At 40.6% G+C, this 26,131-nt stretch overlaps 1 protein-coding gene across 4 annotated transcripts in view; it reads left to right on the top strand.

Annotated features, from left to right (window-relative positions):
* Positions 1-26,131, top strand: part of ARID1B (AT-rich interaction domain 1B) — a 325,133-nt gene that overhangs the window by 208,940 nt on the left and 90,062 nt on the right. For all 4 annotated transcript variants that reach the window (XM_036379450.2, XM_036379449.2, XM_036379453.2 and 1 more), the window contains one exon: positions 17,175-17,418. In XM_036379450.2, the coding sequence (XP_036235343.1) occupies positions 17,175-17,418 (244 nt within the window). The remainder of the gene's footprint in view (positions 1-17,174; positions 17,419-26,131) is intronic.

The raw sequence follows: 26,131 nt of genomic DNA, 5'->3' as shown, positions 1-26,131 counted from the left end.
GCTTTTATTGTCAGCTCCCTTGTGTTGGCTCGCAAGAAAAAATAAACTTAATTGATGAAAAATGAGGGAAAAGAAATTAAAGAATTACTACTTAAAAAAAAAAACTACTGAAAACCATCTTTCTGTAATTGTAACCTTTTAGTATTGCAGCTTTCAAATAATGTTGCTGATGAGGAAATTGAAAAACTTATGCATTAAAACATTTTATGTACTTTGGGGAGCTTTGTTTCTTTCCTTGATCCCTTTAATAAAAAAGCCCAAACCTCATAGAAACATTGATGTGATTGATCCCTTTGAGGTCAGGGACGGACACACTTTGTCTCCGTGGTGGTAGCCAGTTGTAACATAACGGTGTCACTTATTGATGGACTGAAAATAAGAGAGCCCCTCCGATAAGTGCCTTCTGTTTGTATAGAGAGAGTTATAAAACTGCTTTGTTCTTTTAAAAATGCAGTTAAGAGCTCTTCAAATGAGCTGCTCTAAGGCAAGGCTTCCCGAGCGCACATAATGGTGAAAGGCTTGTGGTGGGGAAGGGTGGTGGTGTAAAATTCTTCCAGTTGCTTTGAAATAACACAGGGCTAGAGGAGATGGAGGAGGTGGGCTGATGAAGCCCTGGTGAATAGTTAACTGGTTTAAATTCAATTACTGGGCTGTTCAAGTCGTTAACAAGTACATCAATATGGTTTTTATTAACAAAAGTTTTCCTGTCACATATGGTGTGGTTGGCAGCAAGAACTTATTCTCAGCCAGCCTGGTTGCAGACAAACCCCATTCACTCAGATCCCAGCTGATGTTGCCCATCCCTCACTTTTGCCAAAATAGAAGTGAGGATACCAAAGGCTTTGAGAGGTAATTCAGGAGATTCAAGGTCAGCAAACTTGATGGGCTCAATACAGAGGATTTTACGCATTTTCTAAGTTTGGCCCTTATGAAGAGAAGGTGATGTAAAAAGTTTGTTGCTGTGTTTCCCTTATTATTTTATATCTCTGCTCCCTGTTTAAATTTGGCTGTTCTTAGTTTTAGCAGCCATGTTCTTTTTTCAGTCAAGTATTGTTGGAGAAAGTCACACTTTTCTTTCTCTTTGTTTTAGCTAGAATATGGGTTTCTGTACTTCTTGTGCAAGAAAATAATACACATACTAGTATCGGGCAGAATATTGGAGAGAGTATGTGATACTCATGCACACAGGCAAGCAAAAGTTTAAAAGACAATTTGTAGTTTTCATTGTAGCTATGCTGAAACACTATGAAATCCTTTCTTTCCAGGCTTCTTCAGCTCTTGGAAAATTAAAGTATTTTTACGAGGTCTCAATCACTATTAAATTTGAAAGGCCTTGGCAAGAAGCCAAGGCTTCTTGATAATGAACATATTTTGAATATCAGAGAAGCAGTTTCTCTTGTCCTTCAAAAATAAATAGGGAAGTGAAGCCTAGATGTACTAAAAGTATTAAGAAACAAACAACAAAACAAAACAACCCCGCAAGAAAACACCAAAAAGCAAACCCATAACTTTTAGGATTTCTTTAATGTTTTAATTTTGGTGGTCTTATAACTGTAGCATTAAAAGAGTTGCATGTGAGGCTATAGCTCCCTAATTGTTACAGCTAAGCAGAATTCATTAGATGTGAGCTCATGACCACTAGTCATGACCATGGCTTCTAGCGTCAGCAGAGTTGTTAACATGTCTTTGCCTGGTCACTTCACTCAGGAAAGCAGAGACCTTAAAAGGTATTTTAGCATTGTCTTTTTTTTTTTTAATTTGCACATTTGCCAGCAGTATTTCTTTTTTCCCCTCAATCTTTCACTAGGAACAAGCAAAAGATATCTTTTATTTCCTTCATATTTTTATGCCATTACTGCATCTCTTTCTATATTTCTAAATATACTTCCTCATACCTTTCTTTCAAAAAAAAAAAAAAACCACATAGTGCATTTCAGTATTGAAGAGCACTGGAAGAAAAAGGAAATTTGCAGCTGTTTTAATACATACATGGCAATAAGTGGATGGAAAAAAAGTAACTGGTAGTTTTGCAGTTCCCTGTAAAAGTAAATTAAACCACAGATTCCAGAAAGTGGAAGTGGACCTGGGTAATATTTTGCATCATAGTTAGATCAGGTCTTAATGTTTCTAATTGAATTCATGGTGCACATATTGAAGTACTACGTTGTACCAAAAGCTGGCATGGAGTCGAATCATGAATCCCTTCAACTTAGCAGCTGCTCAGAGTGAGCAGAAGGCCGTCTCTTCTAAGGATGAGCTGTTTGCCCTAGGATGATGGCTGGTTTTGCACCTAGGCTAAAATGCATCTCTTACCATGTGTATCTGCTAAATCGTGTGCTGCTAAAGTGAGCAGAGTAGACATTATGATTTGCACTTTGCTTCCTTTTGTTTTGGATTCAAAGGCCATCCCTAATTGATGGAGGTTTCCTTTACGATGCACTTATTTTCAAATCCATCATGCAGTGCTTCTGCTGCCCCTTGCCTTCGTGATGTGCTGGTCTTTGACCCAGAACTGGTAAATGAACCCTGCAGGGAAATCATTAGAGAATTGGAACGGTTGCAGTGGAGGGACCAAGGGTCAAACCATTACCTCCCTGCAGGACCGTCGACTTAAATTGGACTTCTTGCTTTTCGGAAGCAGGTCAAGTGTCAGGGACAGCTGAAGTGGTCAGGTACAAACTGATACAGATCATGGACACAGTTTGGGGGTTTTAGCTTAAAAAATTAGGGCAACGCAGGATGGACTTAGTCTAATGATACCTCCTCTGTTTCTCTCCTCTTTTCTCCCCTTAAAAAGCAAAATTGAAATCCTGAGGAGTCAATAAGAGCCAACACTCTGACATTAATGTGCTATTTGTGATCTTTTGGCATTCATAATTTTTTAGAGTAGATGGTTCAACCTTCTTTGTGTTTTCTTGCTGTTTTCTTTGATTGAAAAATAACAAATGATATCTTGTACCAAGAAAATTCCTCCAATAATTCTTTTGAAGAATATACCTCCTGTTCTATTTCCCCTTTCTCAACTGTTCTTTGCATAATTTTTTTGTACTCTTAATAAATGTAAAATGACCATTTTTAGACTAAAATAAATGACCATTTTTAGTATAAAATAAATATTTTGCACTCCTAGAGGAAAAACTCAACAGTAGTGCATCTATGGCAGTGAAATATGTTGCTGGATATGACAAAATTATTTAATTTAGAAATTTGACATCCTTTAAATATTTCTGTTTTCTATAGAAAAATCCAAGCATGTAACTCGTAAAATAAGTTTAAGATATCCAAAGTCCAAAAAAGCTGTGGATGTCATACTACTGAAATATGACCAAAACTGCTGAAGAACCAAATAGATGGTACTAAAAAAAAAAGAAGAAAAAAAGATGGGTGTGTGAAACTTGAAGTTCTTCTCACTGTGACTTAAAAGTGCTTCAGAGACCTCTGAAAAACATCTTTCTCCTTGTCTCTGTCTACTGCCATTCATAGCACACAGCAGTTAGTAGGTTTAGGTCACTTTTTAACTTCTGTGAGGAGTTCTCCTTTTCTGAAATAATTATTGAGGCACAAGAATTAATACAAATCTGTGTTTGAGTGAGTGAGCTGAAACCCTATTTCTTCTTTTGAAATGGATGGCAGAGCAGTGTTTCTACAGAAGTAAATGTGTTTTGACCAGGGAAGATAAATTAATTGCAACATGTCTGCTACGTAAATGTTTTTAAAATATTAATAAGAAAAAAGTGAGCAAAGGGAAGAGGCTAGAAACAGAGCAGCATCTCCATGTCTGTGCTTGCAGAAGGGGCTGCAGCCTGCCCTGTGCCCTGGCAGCATCTTGCCTACTGATCAGGTGAGACTGAGGAACTGACCAGCTGGAAACTGTTGTCCTTTCCTCTATCTCCTATCACTTCCAGCAGCTCTTTCCCCTGCAGGAGTGTGGAGCCAAGAAGCACAGCCTTGCTGGTGTGCAGAGAGAAAGCACTTCCCTGGCACCTGCAGTTCTCTGCCTGGCAGAGGCCAGTTTAGGGCCGGCCGTTCGGAGAGCAGCTCCTGTGTTCCTGCTGGCACAAGGAGAGAGGGGCTGCTGCCCTCCTGCCAGCGTGGGCTGTGGGCAGAGGGCACACACAGCATGGCCAGCAGCCCCCTGCCTGAGGTACAAAGCCTTCCTCAGCACAGAGGCCAAAGGGAGTGGGCTGGCAGCCTCTAGAAGTTAAACAGGGAGATTTTTCATTCACAAGGGCTGTTCCAGCAGTTCCTGGTGTTGATAATGATGAATGGTGTGTAATGAAGGGCTGCACAGCTCAGGGAAACAGTTCCTTGAACATGGCTTTGCTGCTGTAATGCATCAGGACTAACAACCTGACTTCTTCTGATAGCAGGTGATGGGATAGGAAGCAAACTGGAAGGAAAGTTGTTTTCCCAAGCTTCTCACAGAAAGCATGCAAGGCACCAGGATTTTTGCTTGTCAGTCATATAGTTTGCTTTAAAAGGTGAGGATCTGAGTTTATAGTTGGTCAGATTTTAGGCAACTAGAAAGATAGACACAACCATTTAATGTACTGGTGCATTGGTGTTCAGTACAGTTCACAAGAGGGAGCAATATTTTGGGGGGTGGGATTGGCAGGTGAGTAGTTACATTCTCTATCACCTATCTTGTGCTGGAAGGAATGGTGACCAAGAAGTGTTTTTCCAATTGCTAGGCATCCCTTGCATAACATAAGGCCTTTTATTTTATTTACTTTTTATTTACTGGCAGTGTTTCCAGGGTTGTGAACCTTTGAGCTTTATTAACATCTTTTCATTATATTTTTAATCCCAAAGTAATAAGTAGAAAATAAAAACTCTCCAGAGATAGCATTGCCGATTTCTTGATTTTCCCTAATATTCTGAAAAGCACTGTATCTGCAACTTGAAATCAGCATGTACTACATGATAGCGTTAATTTATTTCAAATGTGTCTAGTTTTACACAGAGCTTACTTTTCACTCATCTTTATAGGTATGGATATAGGTAAAGGTGGGTATGTGTATGGGAGATATGAGGTGTTTTCACTCAGCTGTTTGTTAACTTCTGACAGGTGATGAAGAATCAACATTTGCACTCTTAAAAAATTTTAATTTCCTTTTTTTGCACATTTGTACCCCCAGAGCTACTGGTTCTACCCCCACTCTGTTTCAAAATTCAGTAAGAAAAGAAAATTAACACTAAATGTCACTTTATAATTGCAGTAATGATCACACAGCTGTGCTTTCCTAGTTGTATAATGCACGTCAGGATCGGTTTAGGAGCTCAGCCTCATTTCCTGGCCAGATGTAATTCTGGTGAGCATTATTACAGTAGTAAGGTCTCCTCATTCATTATGGGCCTGGTCTCAGGGAGGCCTGCATGGCCTCACAGAGGCCAGCATAGAAGGGTGTTGTTGCAGCTCTGGGTTAGCTGAGTGTAAGGTTGTGCCAGTGCAGGGTGTGAACGGACAGAGCAGCTGCAGACAGCACAGCCAGCTCAAGCACATGTGCCCCTGTGTGCGTGAAAAAAATAATAATAAAAAATAACTTAGGTGTGCCTTTCTTTCTAATGAAATGTTGTCTTTATTTATGAGCATGAAATTCTGAGGAGGAGCTCTTACACTTAAATGAACCTGTGAGCAGCCCATAGAAAAGCAAGTGCCTGCAGCGCTAATAATGAGAACTGACAAGGCGATCCTGCTGTGTTTATTTATGACCTTCTGCCTTTGTTAGCTCTTGTGAGAAATTCCTCTCTAACCATAACAATATTGCTGGAGCTTGGCACTGCACTGAGGAATCCTACGGTGCCCCGAGGCCGCCCACTGGCACGGGTACAGCTCACAACAGATTGGCACAGTTGTTGAAATTTTCATATGTTTTCCCTTTATTTATTTTTTTACTTAATTCATGAGGCTGTTTCTTCCTTTGGTACATTTGTTTGTTCTGACAAGCATCCTTCAGAAGTATTTTGAGACTTTGCAAAGATCTAACTTACTGATTTGCTTTTTCCCCTCTTTTTTGGTGGTCTATCTAATGAATAACTTAAAGGTTGAAATGAGCTGTGGCTTGATAGTTCCATCAGGTGGATCTTAGAAGTTGCGGTGTTCGTAGTTGTCTTTTTAAAGAGAGGCAGCAGTGTATAAACAGTGGCCCCATTTGTAGGCTTCAGCATAGAAGACGGTGAATAGGGAAATGGGACAGGAGCTCAGGCAAAACTGCTGCAAAGCAGCAATGACCTTAGAAGCCATGCACCAAAACTTTTGTAAGGTTAAGAACCGTGTTCTTCTCAAGCTGTAGCACTTACAAACCATGCCTTGGTACAGATGACTCTTTTTCCATCCTTCTATCAGATGCGCTCCCCAAAAACCTTCTTGGCCCAGCTCCCTAAGGTGTGTTGCAAAGCTCAGACAGGCCTGGAGGATGGAGAATCAGCAATGGGTAGGGCTGCACCTGAAGGTCTGGCAGGGCTGAAGTCTCTGCTTCCTCTTGCAAGGACCAGGAAGCAGTTGTTGACTAGAGCTGCAGTTCTTTTGGCTTCCCACGGGGCAAAAGGGGCGGCCAGAGAGGAGAGCAAAGGATCACTGCCTTACAAGATCCTGGGAAACCCTCTTTCAAAGAAGCTTCCAGCTGCAGTTCTTTCTTTTTCCACCACTGTCATTTTACCTGATGTGTTTTTCCACAACATTTATGAATACTCTCAAAATTCAGTGCAACAAGAATACAGATCAATGGGGAAAGGAGTTACTTTTATTGTATTTACAAATATTTTATACAAGTGGCTTCCAAGTGCACTGTGGGCTGTGGCACTGCTGTGGTGCTTGCTGGAGGAAGCTGCAACAGGGACGTAGCCTGGCAGGTGTTGGACAAGGACAGTTGGCACCTCAGGGGAAGGTCTGGGTACTTACAAAAAGGCACATGGAAGTGTCCTGCCCAGTAAGGCTCCACCAAGTGATCATCCATTGTGGCAGTCACATTTTTGAGAACCACAATTGCTGTACACTGGACATCCTACCCATGCTTTCTTGGAATTTTTTCAGCCCACTTTTATTAGCATTGCAATGAATAGGTAGTTCTTGCAATACCAACCTCCTCCCTTAAAGAGACGGAAAATTTTGGAAGAATGACCAACTACAAGCTTTATCTAAAACATGTCAGGACTCCCTATCCCCTATATCATAAGAATAAGCTACAACATTGAAGCATGCTCAGGCACACAAAACCTTCAAAATTCCCCATGGATGTTTTTTCTTTGTATGATATAGTAATTAAAGAACAGTAGTAGTTGATCTGTTGGGTTTTGTTTGGTAGATTGCTTAGTACACAGTGTTTAATACTTCTGTAGTGACACATCCATGTGTCTCTTCCTTTACTGGATTTCAGGAGTGCACCTGAAATTATGAACCTATTGGATAATTCACTCAGCAGTCAAGACAACCCTGGCATTATCTTAGCCTTGAGATACCTCTTCCCATGCCAAAATGGTCCTTAGCACTAGATCGGGAAGGGTATTAGTATTTCAGAATTTTTTCTTAATGCCTAGTTGAACTGCTCCAAGTTATGCTTCCTACTTGGCTAATCAAGGCATTATTTCAAAAAGAAAACTGAAGCCAAGACACTTTTCTAGAATTTCAGAACCTTTTGAAATTTATATAGAGGTTTCTGAGACTTGAGTTCTACATAAGTTTGTTAAAGCTGTGTCATCTCAAAATACCACATTCCCTGGCCACATAATTATTTAGCATGCCCAGCAAGCACTGAATTACTGCAAAGAAATATGAATTCCAGAACTTGGGGTGTTTTGGGAGCCTTGTTCTAGCAGGCATGTGTGAGAAACAATCTGAAAGTTTATTTTCTGCTTTTTGACTGCTTGGATTTAATTTTCCAGTCTTTTCCCAGGTTACTGGAGAATGTAAATGTGGGAGGGGTTGAGTGAATGGCTCTTGAAGAGTAATTGTTTGGTTTTGCTGCTGTGGTCCACAGACCTCAGAAACAAGTAAGCAGTTTGAGTGTGTGGCTGGGGGTGAGGAGCAAAGCAGAAGCAGAGTGATCACAGCCCCATGCATTTGTGACCATACTGATGGTCATACTACATTCCACTGAGTTACATTGAGTTCAATGAAAACGAAGAGAAAGAGGAACAAGGATGAGAGGATCTTGCATGAGGATGAGACAATGAGCCTGAAGTGGCAAATTAAGCTAAATTTACTGAGGTAAGCCTTATAACACTCATTTCTGCCTGTTACCCCAGTATAACATTGCATATCCAGTATTTAAATAATACTTAATTCATTAATTAATATTGCTCTCTGAGGGAAGTCACTTTATTCAGTTCCTTAAAAAGGTTGTCCTTACAACAGTTATCAGTCTTTTTGATGTATACATTTTTCTCCTCTCTGATTCAAGAGGAAGAGATGGAAAGTTAACAGAGCACCTGTGTTTTTGAAGTTTAAAATGTGTCTGGGGCTTATTTACCATCTCATTGAATTGTGGTATTTGGTTACAGGGTGTTGTGGGAGAGAGAAGAAAGAGACGCGGTATGATGCATGCACAAGCCCTAAGCTAATGAAAAACTATGTTTTGTAGATCCTTATTCCCACGGTAACCTGCTGGGACAGACTTTTTTATCAAACCATAACTCTACAAAGGGTATTAATATGAAAAAAAAAGGAAAAAAGGCAAGTGCTGTAGTTCAAGAGTTTTTAAACCTTGGGCATACAGGTGTATCAGTTCAATGCGTTGTTTAAGCCCTTTATCGTGCTCCATGCATAGGTGTCCTTGGGCTGGCAGAACAGCTCACTTGTTAGCAACTCTCTAATTTACTGTGGCATGACAATATCTCCTTTCAGTGATCAGTGGGCAGTTGGTTGTTGGACCAACACTTTATTCTCTCAGCTGCAGCCTCCAAATCAGATAGTATTGTAGGTCCAAAGTTACAAGCACAATTAATGCCTTCTGGATGCTATGTGGGATGGGATAGTCTGAGAAGCACATGTAGAAAGATGTCAATTAATAGTTGCAAAATAGGTGTGTTGTGACTCAGGGTATGTCTGTAGTAGTAAACAGTAAAGGTACATGCAGCCACATGAGGTTGTGTGGTCATGTTCAAAGGGCTTCCTCTACGGGAGGTGCCCAGCACAGACCTATTGAGAATCTCTGCACTGCAGTCCCGTGGGTGTGTCCAGATGAGGCATGGTGTGAGTTTTACCACGTTACATGTTATGGTATTCTGAAGTTCTGTTTGTTCCTTTCTGCTTGAGCCACACCTGTATAATATCAGATTTTTGAATATATAGTCTCAAAGACAGATGGTCTATGTCTGACTGCATGTGCTGCAAGTTTCCAAAGTATGATGGCCAGAGTAAATGGAATAAAGGGAGTAAGCAGTACTTTCTAACGCATATTGCTGCTGCTCTTGCTGAAATGTTTGGTCTCTTTCAGATCTACCAACCCATATGTTCTATTAATAATGTCTAGTTCTTTCTCATATGCCTTTGCTCAAATCTGTGTTTGTCTTTCCTGTGATTTGGTACTCCTTCCTTACTTAGTCTGATTTCTTTCTACATCAGCTGTGAAAGTAGAGCAAGTAGGTAATGGGAGGAGGAGTAGCAGCTACATGGTGTTTTCCCTGTGGCTTTTTGGTGCTGAATTCAGCATGGCCAGAAGCACAGCCAGGAGAGCAGTCTGGGCTGGTGAGCAGGGTGGTCATGCAGTGTCCATTCAGGTTAAACATCAGGATGGCATCACTAGGCTTGCTGCACAGAGGGAGAAGGATAGTGATCCCCAAAAGAACAAGTTCCAGAGAGCTTGAAAGATTTTGGGTCAGTACATGGTTTGCTTTATTCAGCTTCTTCTCTGTTTTATTCTGCCAATTTAGTCTGTCTTATCCCTGTGGAGGCAACTGTAGGCTACATGATCTAGAAAATGGTTGTAATACGAAGAGAAGCAAAAAAGGGAAGTTGTTACGTTTCACCTCGCTGTTCTTTATACGAGAAAAACCTTTAGGTTTAACAGAAGGAATTTCATGTTTGGGAGCGGTTAAGTTTGGTACTATGCGTGGGAAGTAGTATGAATAAACTGAATTTTATTAGATTGCTGTTATGCAAACACAACTTTTCTTTCTTCTTCATTGGGGCCATTTGTTGTGGTTTTCATTGATTTGGTTGTTTTAAAGGTTGATGGTTTATTGATGATGAATGATGCTGTAGCTACAAGAGTTGTTAGCTGGGAATTTTTCTTGCTACAGTACTGAAGAAACAATGACTCCTAAGGGTTTGTGGCTTTTTGTTTTTAAATTTTATTTCCAGAAATTCTATGTGCTAAGCATTCTCCTTCAGAGATAAACAGGGAAGTTTGTATCTTGAGAGATGCTGTGTTACTGTTTTTCTGTTCTGGAGATTTACTGTTTATTTTCAATATTAAAAAGTGTCCCTGTCAGACAGGCTGTGTGTCCTATGCTTTACAGTCCTTGTTAGATTTTGTCATTTTGCTTTGATGGCACATGGGTCATTAGTATTTATCATTTCATACACAGGAGTCAGTGTTTATAAACTAGTGAATTTTTGCCTTTAGGTTACTTGATGCAGCTGTAGGACTCAGGAGCCCCGTCCTGGTAGCTGCCAAGGAGCTGCAGACCCTGCAGTGAGTGGCACTTGGCACTGGCAGGGGGGAGTGTGGCTGGTGGGGCCTTCATCTGGTGCCTCATCAGTTTTGAATTCCTAGATGCCCCAAGTTGGTTTTGGTCTAAAGCTCTTGTCTGGACAAGCAAATAAGTTCCCATTATGGATCATTTTATACCCAGAAATGTGATTGTATCCATCCTAGCAACTTCTTCTCATCCCTTGTGTGACAGATATGGGCAAGTCACGTTCTGTTCTTGGATTCCTGTATCCCTAGGTCAACAACTTTTATTTTTAGATAAGGTTGTCTTACAAAAAACAATCCTTTGCAGTAAAAAATTACTCTTTCTTTGAATGAATAAGTCTTTTGCTTAGCAATTATGTAGTAAGCTGTGATTTGAATCTGTTTTTCCAAGGAGATAACTTCTTGAAGACTGATCTAATTCCAGGATCTCGTAGATTGGAAGGACATCAGACAGAGCACTGGCACTGCGTTGTTTGATTGCACTTCTTCTTGGTTGCTTGAGTGAATATAGGGCTTTTGGGGAAAAGATTTTTGCATCCTCAGGGACTTGCCTGTAAAACTTCTCAGAGAAAATACTTGATACTGATCAGAGAGAGTACTTGCAGCACAGTTCAGTAACCCAAGTTATTTTGGGAAGCATATGAGGTCCATAGAATGAAGGGAATATGTTTGGCAAGTGGTGCATTGTCAATAAATTTAGTGCAAGACACTAATGTTTTTATGATATACTTAGAATTCCCTTCCTTTGGAATATTCTATTAATAGTTTGTGACATAGAGGTTAAAGTTAAAAATCTGATTAAAAACACTGAAACATATAGTAAGTGGAATTAAGTAAGATTTTTAGGTAACACGAGTATCATAAGAAGTATCTCTGCCTAGCTGTTGTCAAAGTTTGTGTTTGTCTTGCAAGTGAAATAAGCCCTGTCAATAGAAATCAAGCTTTATCCTCAGGGAGCTGTTTGTACTAGAAGTGGTCTTCTCTACTTTTCCTACTGCAGACCTTGATTTAACAAGATTCAGAGAATGAACCTTGTTTTCCCACAGAATTAATTTCAGTAAGGCATGTAAAAGGGATTTTGGCAGAAATGTAATGGCAGCCCTGCTGTCTCCTGATAAACAATTTTGATGTGCATTAGGTAAATTTTTTGTGCTTAGATGAGGGTTATTATGCAGCTGGCGTGGAAGGAAGATACCCATGTTGGGGGTAGCAGCCTTTGAAAAGAAAAGGATTTTCCACATGGTCCCAGTGCGTGGTTTTTCCGGTTGCGTAGGCGCTGGGAGGCTCTTAGCTCACTCGCTGCCTCCACAATGTGACCAGCAGGGCCTTTGGAGGACTTCTTGAAACATGCTATTATAGGCTGCTTTGTGATGAAAAGAGGTCTTACAAATATCTTGAAATTTAAACAGAGCTATTGTGGGTTTTCCTTTTGTGTGCATATGTGTGTTTGTCAGCCAAATCATTTGTTCAAAGTTAATCTCAATTACAGAGCATATTGTTCATAATCCCCCATGGCTCCAAAACAATAGCAGAGTGTATGTCTGTTTGAATATATATTTACATACTTACATGTGAAATATGTTTGCTTGTATATATAATTTTGCTTCTAAAGTGGTGATTCATGTTAAAGAGATGGATATTTCATGCAAGATCCTGTTTTTTGAGCAGCACCATCCTAGGGAAATACTGCAGGAAGGCCTGAATGGAATGAGCAGGCTTTGATCCTGCAGCCAGTCAGTTGATGCAGTTCCCTATGTGCAGTGCTGGGATTCATCCCAGCACAGTGGATGGTAGGGTAGAATCTGGGGTGTTCAGCTACTTGGAGATAGAAAGGTTTTGTGTGTCTTTAATTTTAATATCTTTGTCTTCTATTTTAATAGCTCTGCTTTTCTTCTACTCCCTGAGCATAAAGGAACTGGTAGGCAAGAGCTGGAAAATTTAAATAAGTCACAGGTTGTATGTGCTCTGCATAATCCCCACCAGAGAGCCCCAAACTGCAGTAACTTCCTAGTAAGTTCCTAGAGAACTTGGGCTGTGATTTAGTGGCGTAGGAGCTCCATTAGCAAGGTGCCCCACATTTTCTCCTTCTGCTGATTTCAGAGAAGATGCTCATCCTTTTATAACTGTAAGTATTTAGCAAGGGATTCCCTTAAAATCTTGGTTTGTATCTGCTGAGACATTGCTAAGCAAAGCTTGCAACTGCACAAAGTATTTGCAGTGTAAATTTTTGTTCTGCAGTGAATGCTGTAGTCCTGTCACAGTTGGTGTGTAAAATTGTGGTGGTATTACTGAGCTACTGTAGTCTCCCTACTGCTGTTTATTTGATCTAGGTGTGTTCCTCGAGTAATTAATGCTATAATATTATATATGGGTGTTTGTAGGGGTTTTATTCCTGTGGTCTCTTTGTAGCTTTGTGTTTCCTGTCTCTGGATAAATAGTTTGCTTCCTTCTACCCCTTGCTCAGCTCTTGTTCTTGTCAGATGGACAAGAAAAAAGGTCATGCATAGGTGGAAGGTGAGGCTAGAACTGAAGATAGTTGAAGATAAACACTTTGCTTAAAGAGATCAATCCTGCATGGGGACATTTCAGTTTGTAATCAAGGTATTATGTAGAAACAAACTTTGAAAGCTGGTTAGGATGTCTGGGATAATACAGGATATAAAGGTAACATAGACAATACAGAATTATAATACAGATTTGTGATGGGAGGGAGAAAGAAAATATTTTGTCTTTCATTTTTTCTAAGATTTTATGTCAGATTTGAAAATATAGTCATAAAATACCATGCATAGGAATAATAAGATTGCTCTACAAGAAACACAAGACTACTGGTAATTTTAAACTTGCTAGATTTAACTAGAAGAAATGAGTGCTTTCCAGAAAAAGCCTCTGAAAAGAGGCAAAATTTAAGGCATGCCTTAGGGTATGGGGACTTCAGGCCCTTAAAAGAATCCCAGCAATTACCTAACCTGCCAACTTTCCAACAAGATAAATGGAAGCACTGTAGCTTGAAGGTGCCTTGGTTTGAATGAGATGCAGTAAGTAAGGTCTCTCTGTTCTTTACAGGCATCATAGATCTGATACTACTTATAAAAGAAGAATAGACTTGGTGCCCTGCTGACTAAATTGTCCTCTAGAGGAGTATTAGTTACAGAGCTTCTTTGTTAACTAGGCTGTATGCTTAAACCTCTGTGAATTTCTCCTATTAGCAGGCTTCCTAATAGCTTTACATGTAGATATGCTAAGTAATTGCAAGTGTATCCATGTAATTGACATATACAATGTGTATTTGTATACTGGTTTATATATAAATAAATGTTTGTGATGTGAAACTTGCACAACTTCACTACTGTTCTGTTAAAAGGAGGCAAAAGAAAGCATTAAAATGCTGATAATAGAGCAGAAGTCAACTTTCTGTTCTCCTTTCTGTCCAGGTGCTTCACATAAAGTCTTTCTTCTCCTTCTCTTTAATTTCCCAATTAGCTTCTTTATTTAAGAGAGGTGATTCTAAAGCCTCTGTATGCTGCAAGTTTCCCAGTTGCTCGCCTGCTCAGGCTTTCCACATTAGAAAACTAGGAAAGGCCTTGAAGTGTATGTTAACAGAAAAGAAGAAGAACAAAATCAAAACACACAACCCATATCCCCCCAAACAAATTAAAAAACCCAAACCACCCTGTACAGAACAGCTGATATTTCTTATTTTAGCCCACTTGAAGACAATGTAGGAGATTGTGTTGCACAGCCCAGACTTCTAGATAGGTAACAATATTCTGTGCCATCCTGAGATCAACCTCTTTCTCCATTTTCTTCATGTGCCTGATGAGTGAACATTATTATTGCATCTTGAGCAGATGCATTGATTGTAAAGTTCCCCATTCCTGGGAGAAAATCCCACCTGGGGAGCGCAAAGCCCTGTGGGAGTGCTGTGCCTGCCAGGCTGCTCCCTCCGCCTGCACTGCTTCAGGGTGGTAGCATGGCTTGGCAATTTAAATAGGCTGGTGTCATGCAAGTTTTCTCTTCCTTTTCCACCCTGGTGAAGGAGTTTCATCAGGTGAGTGAAGAAGTTCCTGGAAAGCAGGCACTCAGGAAGATGCCTGGGACTCACCAGTTGTTCTGCTTTTGTGGAAGGTTGGAGAAATCTCTGTGACCTGACAGGAAAAGTGAACTTCAGTTCCATCCTGAAGTTTTGCCTTAGCCTGTGAACAGCAGATAATTTCATCAAGGACTGTGCTAATTTTTTCATGGCTTTTCCATTATCCTGGCAAATTTGTTTTTTTCAAGTACTTTGGTTTGCCAACACAAATGAAAGCTTTACTCTACATACCCTTTTAAAACCTTTGTTATTCTAAACATAAACCTGTGTGCTTTCTATATCTTCTGTCAGTTGTGTGCCTATCTGTTTTTTAGACAGAATTTATATTCCTTTAGAATAGGCTCTATTCTGCAACATTCAGTTTTCAGAGGTTTATTATATGCTTTTCAGCAGCATTTGTTTTATCAGCACTTCCTGCAGCATTTGTTACACATGACAACAGCAGCGATTTGATTCCATTTAGAAAAATACCATATTATGTATGGAAAAGCAGTAATTGCTTACCTGTTTGCCAAATACATTCTACTGTGAAAAATATCTACTGTTGCTCTATGCAGTACCAAGCACTGTTATTTCTTGTTTACATTTTCTGCAGTTGATAGTTCCAAAAAACCCCAATGAAAATAGTTTATTGCCCACTTCATAATTAAATTTCCATTTGTACGGATTTGGAAGTCTGCTCTTGAGTGAATGCAGCATCGACACATAGACTGAAGTTTTGGCCTTAATTTTTGCTTTTCATGTGCCTAATGGCATACATGTACAATTTCATGCTTGTCAGAAAAAGCAAAATTTAACTGTGGTGAGAGTTGTTCTTGAAGTATTTGTGGGAACTCCTTGGAAACAAGGCCTGCAAGATGCCCTGCAGAGAGCTGAGTCTGGTGGTTGGTATTCCCTGCCCTTACGCACAAGGAGGAATAACAGGTAGCATTGGACAAGGAGGAATAACAGGTATCATTCTAAGGCCTCTAGTGGGTGTTAGCAGTGCTTAAATTGTTACTCCTCCTCTTCCTGTGCCTTGGAGGACTGACCATGTCCTGTCTGTTAGGGGAACCTGGCTGTGAGTCTCTCTTGTAATGGAGGTAGCCATCATTGGGCAGAGTTCTAACTCACACCATGTAAGTTCTGTCCATGTTCTGTGACTTCTAAAAAATTTCATTTTTGTTATGAAAATTAGGCAGCACTAAGACTTCACTTCCTGAGCTCTTTGCTCCGGCATAACCCGGTTCTTTTTGTGCTATTTGGACAAGGGGTCATGCTGTCTGTGCTGCAATCACTTATATGAGCCAAACAAATGAAGTCAGGATGAGTCAAAGTAATGCACCCTGTCATGCCAGTTATTTCAAGTCTCAGGGATCATTTCATTACCTGATCTATATGTGAGGTAGATCCGTGCCACTTTTTTGAGCTTTAATTTGCTAATAGAAATAGCAACATAGTAACATGTTCCTCATGAGCTGCCAATAGCTACAGAAGTGTAGCAATATTGGCACCTTTTGGTTTGTATGAGGTTTTTCTGTGATACTTAAGAATTAACATTTTTTTCTGACAGCTGGGGAGCACGTGCTTGCTTTGTCACAGCATTCTTGGTTTTTCATATCTGATCTTAAAATTATTTAAAACCCCTAAAGACTCCCACAGATTCAAAGACCAGTATAACTCCTGTGTTACAGCTTGAGGGAGTATGTCCAGCAGTTCATAGTTAGAATTCAAATGTGCTGTGACCTACAGAGGAGATTTCTCATTGAAAATGCAGCAGTTATGAGCTGAAATGGAGTAACTGTTTAGCAGTGTATTCAGATGAAATTGAAGAGAACCTGTGAGCTGTACATTGGTCTTTGGTGGAAATGGAGAAGCAGCAGAATACAATTCTTGTATTGCTCCTTGTTCCTTGGTGGCCAGCGGATCCAGTGCTGCTGCTGAAGGCAGGGCCTCTTCTCACTCCTTGTTGCAAGGCAAAGGACCTGCAAGGGAGTGTTACAGAGCTGTGTATTTTACACTCTTCTCTCATTGTAGGGGTTTAGAGTGAAGTGTATAAGCTGTGATTGTAATGGTAGCAAACCCCAACATTAAATACTGTGTGAAAGTGAAACTGATGTATCATTTTCATTAGTTTTGGTATGCTCAGGCAGAATTTGTGGGATTAATTTTGAAAGCTTAATCCAGATGGAAAAGGTTAAATTCAATGCTGAATGAATTTAGTTCCAATTCATTTGTTGCCCTTGCTTGCTCTTTTTCTCAAAAGAATTAGAGATTAAGCAGAGAATTGTGCATACCGTCCTTGTTTTCTGCCATCATTTAACTACGTGTTAAATGTTAAAGACAACCTCTCAGTTATCTGCTGCAATAAGTAAACAAATGAATCTATTGCCATGCCATCTCTTGAGTCCCTGTGGCCTGAGTATTCATGCAAGCACTTATGGTCATTTCTCCTTTTTGCTCAGGATTTATCTGGATCCATTGACGACTTGCCGACTGGAACTGAAGCAACCCTCAGCTCAGCTGTTAGCGCATCAGGCTCCACGAGCAGCCAAGGGGAGCAAAGCAACCCTGCACAGTCTCCGTTTTCCCCTCATGCTTCTCCACATCTCTCTGGCATCCCTGGGGGCCCATCGCCTTCCCCTGTAGGCTCACCTGTTGGAAGCAACCAGTCAAGATCTGGTCCCATTTCTCCAGCGAGTATTCCAGGTAAGTTTGTTCTAACAAACAAAATTATACCAATTGGTAGGTTTATTAAATACATAAATAAATACTCCCATATTCCAAACTAACTTATTTTCTGAGAATCCTGCATTTTCAGGGCCTTTTCCTGAAAAAAATGCATACTTAAAGCAAAAGTAAATTCAATCTAAACTTCAGCTACCAAGCCTTCAGAATGCTCAAAATTCTGAACTTGACTCCACATAGGTTCGATAAATGTCTTTATCACCAACCAGTGTGAATACTTAATTGTAGTTTTTGTATTTGGTTTGTGTATCATTTGTCACATACTTCTCTTGATTATTTACAGTCCTTCTTTTGTTCTAACTGTGTATTTTTGTTGGGTTTGGCTGTTGAGCTTGAATGGTGGTTACAGACCTGCAGGATGAGGCAGAAATTTTCCAACTCTGTATTGTGGCAATGTGATTTTGGACATGAATACAGAATATTGTATGAGATATTTCTTAATATTTGCAAAAATTAGCAAGTTACTTGGGATTCAGCCCCATCAGTAGTAATTGGAATACCAGTGGCAGGATTGCCGCTCGCTCTCTTGTGCAATTTAGAGTATGACACACAGTCATGTACATTCAGAAATTTGTGGAAATCTGTTAAGATACGCAGAAGAAAAAAATGGTATACATTAATTTCAGTTCTTACCTTATCCCCACCCATCTGGCATGTTACTTATTCCAGAGGGTCAGGCAGCAATTTGTATTTAGTATTTCAGGTGAGTTTATTCTCTTTCTGCTGCTCAAGTTTTTTTATTATCTTCTGACATTTTGAATACTAGGGGAATTCCTAGGAGTAGGAGAGTGCTGACATTACCCTGGGGATAACATCAGTTGCTGACAAAACCACAAAATAATAAACATGGACCTCAGTTAAAAGAAACAAAAGCAGAAGTGCCTTTTTGTTAGGTGATTTGAGTGTTGTTGTAAACCGAATGCTGGTTAAAATTCAGAGAGTAGAATGTGTTTTGGTATTTGATACAAAGGTGTCTGTGTAAAATGTTCCTGCCTGTTTGTCTGCAGAGGTTAAACTAGATAAGCAGAGGGAAGTAAGCTCAGTGCACACAGGAACGTTTGGTACTAAATGTGGCCTGAGCATGTTGAGCCCTGATGCTGTGCATGTCCTGCAGTTATTTCATACCTCTACAGCCATTCTGACTGGCAGCATATGCTCAGGTAGGGCAGGAATAGTGGGGACAGCATTATATGCAGTGTGGTAGCTTTGTATTTCCAAGGTGGTTCCCATTTTTTGGTGTAGAAATCCATCTCTGTTGTTGAGTGAAGCCAGATAGTCCACCTGGCTGGAAAGGTAACATTTTGCCACAGTCAGATTCAGGTGAGTAAATAGATTGGCATTTTAGCAGCTTGGTTTCTGAATAGGGAAAAAAAGTTGTGACGCTGAAAATAGCTTTATTGTAGCCATGATATGTAAGGATGAGCATAAGTCTGTAGGGGCAAGTAATAACTTTTATGAAACCACCTAATCCCCATGGGGTAAAAATAGAAGGTATATGGGCTCAGAGGTCAGGATCAGAGTCAGAGCCACTTTATCATTTCAGATGAGCCCCAAAAGTACATTTTATAACTCACCTAGTGAAAAGCATTGTCTCTACATACAAACTGTGCCACCATTTTGCACGGTGGTTTTCTGGTCTGCTGCAGTAACACAAAAGCAATTCTTTCACAGGAACGATGAAAGATGAATGGTGCTAAATCAAAATCACCCTGCACTGTTTCCCTGTCATAGACAAGCTTCTGGTCTCTGCAGCTCTTGCTAAAGGTGAACTCCCAGACGTGAGCTAAGGCAGCGCTCTCCAGAGGGCAGCTGGGCAGCTGCAGTACCATCGCTGCTGCTGCTGCTGCTGCTGCTGCTGCTGCTGCTGCTGCTGCTGTTTCTCGAGCTGCAAAAAGAGGAGTAAGGCTGCTATTTAAAGCCCTGTGATAGAGGAATGCTGCTGGGTGCTGGGGCTTTCAAGCCATATGAATTAGACTGTGCTTTCACCAAGTGTGTTCACACCATTGTTCTTCATTACAAGGACTGTGGTAGCTTGTATCATCAGCTGCATTCATGAGACCCTAAGAAAAAGTATCACAGAGCTTGTTTGCATTTCTGTGGCTGTTTGCAGCAGTCAGGTTGTAGACGTTTTTAAACATGATTGTGTAGTACAGCACTTTGCCTTTAGTAATTTTGTTCTCTGCTATTTTCTTCTCCGTTCTCACCCTACCCTTGTTTGTTCTGACCTCATTCCTCTCCTATTACCTCCTGCGATGTTGTGCCACAGTTTCTCAATGTGACATAGATTGGCTCTTTCAATCATTCTCTCTCCAGCAAGTCATTGTAAAATGAGCAGCTGTTGTGTTGCTGATAGCTATAGCTAGGGAAAGCCAAAATGTTGCAGGGGGTTCTTGGTGGGAAGACCGTTAAAATAAAGGTGTTGCTTTCCCAGGGTTTACTGGAAGAGAAGCATCCTTTTTCCAATGGCTCCTTCCTTGCAACAAAATTGAAAACTAATTTAAGATCAAAAGGGCAGACAAACAGCCCCCTATTAAACCTCCCAAATGGCTGATTCTCTTCCACTGCCTGTTTAAGCTGTCTCCGCACCCCTCTGCAATCCTGCCACCCTGCATTGCTTTCTGCTGCACGCCACAAATTTCACAGGAACAGCCTGGCACAGGCAGCACTGACATTGGCACGTCCCTAGCTCAGTGGGCATTTCCTTCCTGTGCTCTCTGAAATACTGGATGGATATTTTGTGTGGTAAGTGGCACATGCATATACAGCCTTTGTTTCCATTCACATTACCAGAATAGACCAGGGAGATTAACTCCTAAGAGCAGAAAAGAGCAGAAAAAGCAACTTGGATGGATTTTTTTTCAGAAAGGTAGTTTTCTCTCAAAATCAGAAGACTTCTTGTTCAGATGTATGTTCATTACAGGGCTGAAATCCTACTTATCTATGATTTCTACTGATTCAAAATGACATTAAGATTTCCTATTAAGTAGATCATTATTCTGTTTTTCCAGAAATCCTGATCTCTTTATTTTGTAGCCATCTTTATAATTAGGGTACGTATTCTTCCAAAGAATGAGATGTGATGCCCCGCACTGCTTTGGTTCTTGAACTGTGCCTTATTCAACCCTAAACCATTAGTGGAAGCTGACACAGCATATATCAAAATGCACTGCTGTTGCCAGAAGATTTAGTGGCTGTTAATTTCGCTTTTTTCTTTTTTTTTTTCCCTTTCCCTCCTGCTCTAACAATTCCAAGTTTACTAACAAAGCAAAAATGTAAATAAGCTAAGCTCCCCTTTCTCCCCCCATCCCCAATTTTGATCTCACTGGCCAAAGGCTTTTGTCAGCTCTTTCTCCCTTGCGGTGTAAGCAGCAAATTTTTTTTAATATTAAGAGTTCTGTGAAAGATTGCTGATAGGCCAGGAATCCCTTAACCCATGATGGACAAGCAGATTTTGTACAAGTTAATAGACTCTATTATTTTTAAACCCCTGCAGGAATTTTTATCTCTATAGAAGAGAAGGGTATGCCATGCTAATAATGAGTAGCAAATGCTGCCTTTAGAAATACATGATTTTTTTTCACGTGGATTGGTATTTTGACTTCACTTACATAGATTAGTATTTTGACTTGTGCTTTTAAGACATTCCATGTACTTTCTGAAGAAACAAGTTTATTTTCACTCTGTTCAGCTTCAACTACATTGTTGTTTTTATTACAATTGTTGTCTCCTTTCACTGAGGAACTTGGATAGAGATGAATTTACAATTTCGGAAAGAGATCTATTTGTGGATATTCTGGTTTAGGAGTGTTATTGCTGGGCTTCTTAATTTTTGCTAATCAGTCAGTATCCTCCTCTGATCAAAAATACCCAAAATTTTAATTGTGATAATTATGTGAATCAATGGATGTAATCCATTCAGTGCTGGACTCTACTCTCTGCAGACGTGGAGGTCTTTCACACCTAGGTGACTTGAATTCCAGGATCCATCAGCATTACAGCCAGCACTCCAGGCAAAAAAGAGGAGCAAGAGGAAAATGGGATACCCAAGATGGAACAGTAACAGGAAATCTTGTCTTGGTGTGCTTGTTAGTCAGTGTGTGTGACTAAAATGCTGTGAGAAGAGAAACATGAGGAGCAGTCTATCATAGTCCAAAGGGACATTGTACTGCAAGAATCTGAATAGGAGTGATGATTTCTTTTATGCCTTATAAAAGAGAAGCCTACCTGTTGAACCAGTTTCCAGAAGATACTATAGTAAAACAATAGTTTTACTGTAGATCTCGTTTTTGAAAAGAATTTGGAAAAATATTTTCCTTGGGATTGAGCTATTCTACATACTTACCCTGTGAACCACCACTATTTTGTATATTATATGGCATGGACCTCTTTTAAATATTTTTGAGGGAGAGAAGACTGCCATATGAAAGTGACACTGGTTAATGTCTTTGTGGGTGACATGGACAGTGGCATTGAGTGCACCCCCAGCGAGTTTGCTGATGACACAAAGAAGCTGTGCAGTGCAGCTGACACACAGAGGGAGGGGATGGCATCCAGAGGGACCTGGGCAGGCTTCAGAGGTGGGACTGTGTGAGCCTCATGAAGTTCAGTAAGGCCAAGTGCAAGGTCAGCACCTGGGTCAGGGCAATCCCTAGGGATGCAGACTGGGCAGAGACTGGATTGAGAGCAGCCCTGAGGAGAAGGACTTGGGGGGTGTTTGTGGAGGAGAAGCTCAGCAAGACTCTGCAATGTGCGCTTGCAGCCCAGAGAGGCAACCTTATGCATCAAAACCAGTGTGGCCAGCAGGGTGAGGGAGGGGATTCTGCTCCTCTGCTCTGCTCTGGTGAGACCCCACCTGAAGTTCTGCATCCAGCTCTGGGGTCCCCAACACAAGCAGAACCTAAGTTGGAAAAGATCCAGGGAAGGACCATGAAGGTGGTGAGAGAGCTGGAGCACCTCTTCTGGAAGACAGCTTGAGAGAATTGAGGTTTTTTGTTGGTTTTTTTTTTTTGAAGAAGAGAAGGCTCCAGGGAGACCTTATGGTAGGCAGCCTTCCAGCACTTACAGGTGGCTTACAGGAAGGCTGGAGAGGAACTGTTTAAAAGGACGTGAGTAACAGGTCCAGGGGGAATGGCTTTGAACTGAAAGGAGGTTAATATTAGATATTGGGAAGAAGTTCTTCACTGTAAGAGTAGTGAGGCACTGGAACAGGTTGCCCAGAGAATCTGTCAATGCCCCATCCCTAGAAGTGTTCCAGGCCAGGTTGGATGAGGCCTTGAGCAACCTGGTCTAGTGGAAGGTGTCCCTGCCCATGACAGGGGGAGGAGGGTTGGAACCAGACAAACTTTAAGATCCCTTCCAACCCAAACAAATGTATGAATCTATTAATTTGTAATACTATGCTTTTTGTTGAAGTTTCAAATACCCTAAAGTAATTGCAAAACAAGAGGGGATTTTATCCTTGTAAAATGGATATGATCCCCCTGTCTGGAAAGATTATTTTAACACATCTATCAATGTTTCTCCCTTGGCTTCTCCGGAGGCAAAAATCTTGCAACAGCTTGTTGCAAGGAAGATGCATGCTGTTCATTGGCATCCAGACCAGAAAAAAGCCAAAACACAAAATGCCATTGACGTAGCTATGTTCTTAATCACTTCTAGTGCATAAAACATCTAATCAGCAGTTTTGCAAATCTAGTATGCTTATAAATGAAATATGTGAATGTTTCACATAGTAGTGGTTTAAAAGCCTTTCTTTTGAATGGTTTGTACAACATTTAGAGTGTTTCTGTCTTTTCAAAGGATGAAAAAATAAGCAAATTGTAAAGCGCTCTAGCTCAAGGCATTGCTTCTAGCACAGGGAGCATCCAGCCTGGTATACCTATTAGAATTCAGCCCAGGTCACAACTGATGAATAATCTGTTGTCTCAAGGCTTCATGAAATAACTAAATAGTCTCAATCAGGTTTTGTGAGGAGACACTATGCTGCAAAAGGCACTATAAAAACTCCTATCATACTTGCAACATTGCCAGAGATCAGGGAGGTGTCCTTCTCTGCAGAGGTGGTCTTTCCAGAACAGGTGCAGGAGATGAAAAGAGACAGAGACACGCTGTTCAAGTTCCTCCTGTTCAGTTTTCATGATGACAGAGGGTTTCATTTTCCACAGGCATCAACCTGATGTTTTTTATTGGCCCAAAGTTAAGTATCAGATAGAAAAACAGTAAATCCCCCCAAAAAAGTATGCCCTGGGTGGTTATTTTTTTATGGGTAGCTTAGGGGGTTTAGTTTTAAGTGGTTTCACTTGCTTAATATCTGGTGGGTCAGTGCTTGTATTTCTCAGTCACATTGCAGTTTTAGTGTTTAATTGCTATCTTAAGCCAGTGCCAAACATTTCTGCCCTATAGACTGAACACCCTGAAGGATCGGGCGCTGGGAGTTGTCCAGCACCCTCCCCAGATGGCCAGATCAGTGGTGTTCACATCCCCATATCTGTGCTCTGCCCCGTATCTGGTTTGTCCTCTTTGCTGATTCCTGCCAGGCCTGCGTCCACCATCCTGGCAATGGCTGAGCAGCCCCCATGGTGGGGCATCTGCTGCTGTGGACACTGTGGCAGCACATGTACACAGGCCACTTCTTGTAGCTCTGTGAGTCACTGGTAGCACCCTGCTGGTACAAATCCATCTAGAGTATGAAGGCTGTTGAAATCCAATTAACATATTTGTATAATTATGCATGTGCTCTGCTTCCCGTAACAAAATTCAAATATACTTAACCACAGCGGCCGAGATTTGACAGGTATGTTTGTTGTTAGTTTCAGCTGCATGTCCTAAGGCCATCCTTGGACAGCTAGTGTTTACATTTGATCATTAACCTATGCATTTCTTTATAACTTTTTTTTGTCAACCCACTTATGTTTTTGTCAAGAAATTTAAAGTGGTGTGTGTTTGGTTTTGTATGTTTGGGGGTTTTTACTCTGTCATTATTTGGCTACACAAACATAGATTGTCTCTCTTTATTGGTGTTGGCATATAGGGCATTAATTTGTGTTTTATCATAAATTAAAAGGTTGTCTCTCACTCCCTTGTCCCTTGCAATACTAAGCAGTGATTAATGAGCAAATGGGAAAAGTCTCTCACATCTCCATCAGTGTGTTTTTGTTCTTGACAGATGGTTGTTATACCTAGATAAAATAGAGAATAAATGTCATAAGGTATTTGGTTTCTGTGATGGGATAGGCTGCTGCAGTTTTCACTTTTTCAGTGGACTATGTATCACTGCCGTGAGATATTTAAAGTGGCCTTCATGCTTCATAGTTAGTGTCAGACTTGACTAGACAGATACGTGGTGTGTCCCTCCTTCGAAGAAGGAGTCTGTGCAATTGCAAATATGGCTTGAATTAATTCTGTGTCTCAAAAGAGGAACATTTTCACTACCTCCAGATAATAATTTTTTTAAAAATTAATGAAAAACGAGATATCCTTTCTCCTCCTTAGAGACAAAATTCATGCGGCTGGAACTGCGACTTGAAAGATTTGAACAGCCCTTTGACAGCATCGCTCTGTAGGTAGATACGGAAGTCAAATTGCAAAGTTGGTTTTTAGAAAGCAAACACAAAAGAACAATTCACTCAGTCGGCAAGCTTTTCCCCATTTTCAGATAACAGTGGACTCAAATTATTGTGATGTGTTGATTGATTACAGCCGTTAAGTTTCTTAGTAATCAGTTTCATCACTTATTCTCAATTCACGCTTGCACCTTTGATTTCTCTTCCACAACAGGGTGATGTGGGTTGTCGTTGACTAATGAAGAACAGAATTGGTTTCGGCGTGAGACAAACGGAATGCCGACACCAATCCCAAAATGCATTAATCTTTAATAATCCACATCTGCATGTTTATAAATGATATAACCAGGAGTTGCTAATGTTAATACTCCCCCTTCCAAACAGAAGCTGACATAGGAGTTGGTGTTTGCAAACTGCATGAGAGGCACGTGGCCGCACGTGGTGCGTGTGACCTTGCGGAGGGAGCTCGCCAGATGAAAGTTCTCGGTTGATTAAAAATACATGAAGAATTGCTTTGCTTCCGCACCGGTCTTTGGAGCTTATCGTTGTTGGGCGAGATGAAATATGGCATGATAGATCTTGTCTTCTAGGGAGATCAGACCCACCAAATGGGTTTTGGAAGCAGGTTTGCCTCAAGGTGCTTTTATCCTTTATGCATTCAACTTGCCCTTTTCTCCCTCATCCCTGAGAATTGCTGAGACCAGGGCTGTGTAATATGCCATCTAACACAATAAGAAAAACTAGATTAGCTGAGGGTTTGTTCCTTTTGAGGGTAGTATTAGTGAGAGCACATACATTTTGCTACTAAAATGCTCTTTAATCAGAGACAGTGATCTAGCATGAGGAGTAGCAGGCAGGACTAGGTAAATAGTTCATTTTTTGCCACGTAGAGCTGCTCCAATTTCCCTGCTTGCTAGACTTGAGAGAGCTGGGAGGAGCAGGGAGAACTCAAACTCCATCGCTGATGGTCTTCCAAGTTAATGCTGCCTGATTCTGAGAAATTCTTAAACTTACCTGGATCAAGGGAAAAGAAATATGGATAAGAAACAGCATTTTCACATTGCATTCACCCTTTGTTTTCTATCTTGCATGGTTTTACACTACAGATATTT

This window comes from Molothrus ater, chromosome 3 (genome assembly GCF_012460135.2).
Source record: "Molothrus ater isolate BHLD 08-10-18 breed brown headed cowbird chromosome 3, BPBGC_Mater_1.1, whole genome shotgun sequence".
NCBI lineage: Eukaryota > Metazoa > Chordata > Aves > Passeriformes > Icteridae > Molothrus > Molothrus ater.
Note: the sequence above shows the minus strand (reverse complement) of the source record. Positions and strands in the feature narration are given on the sequence as shown.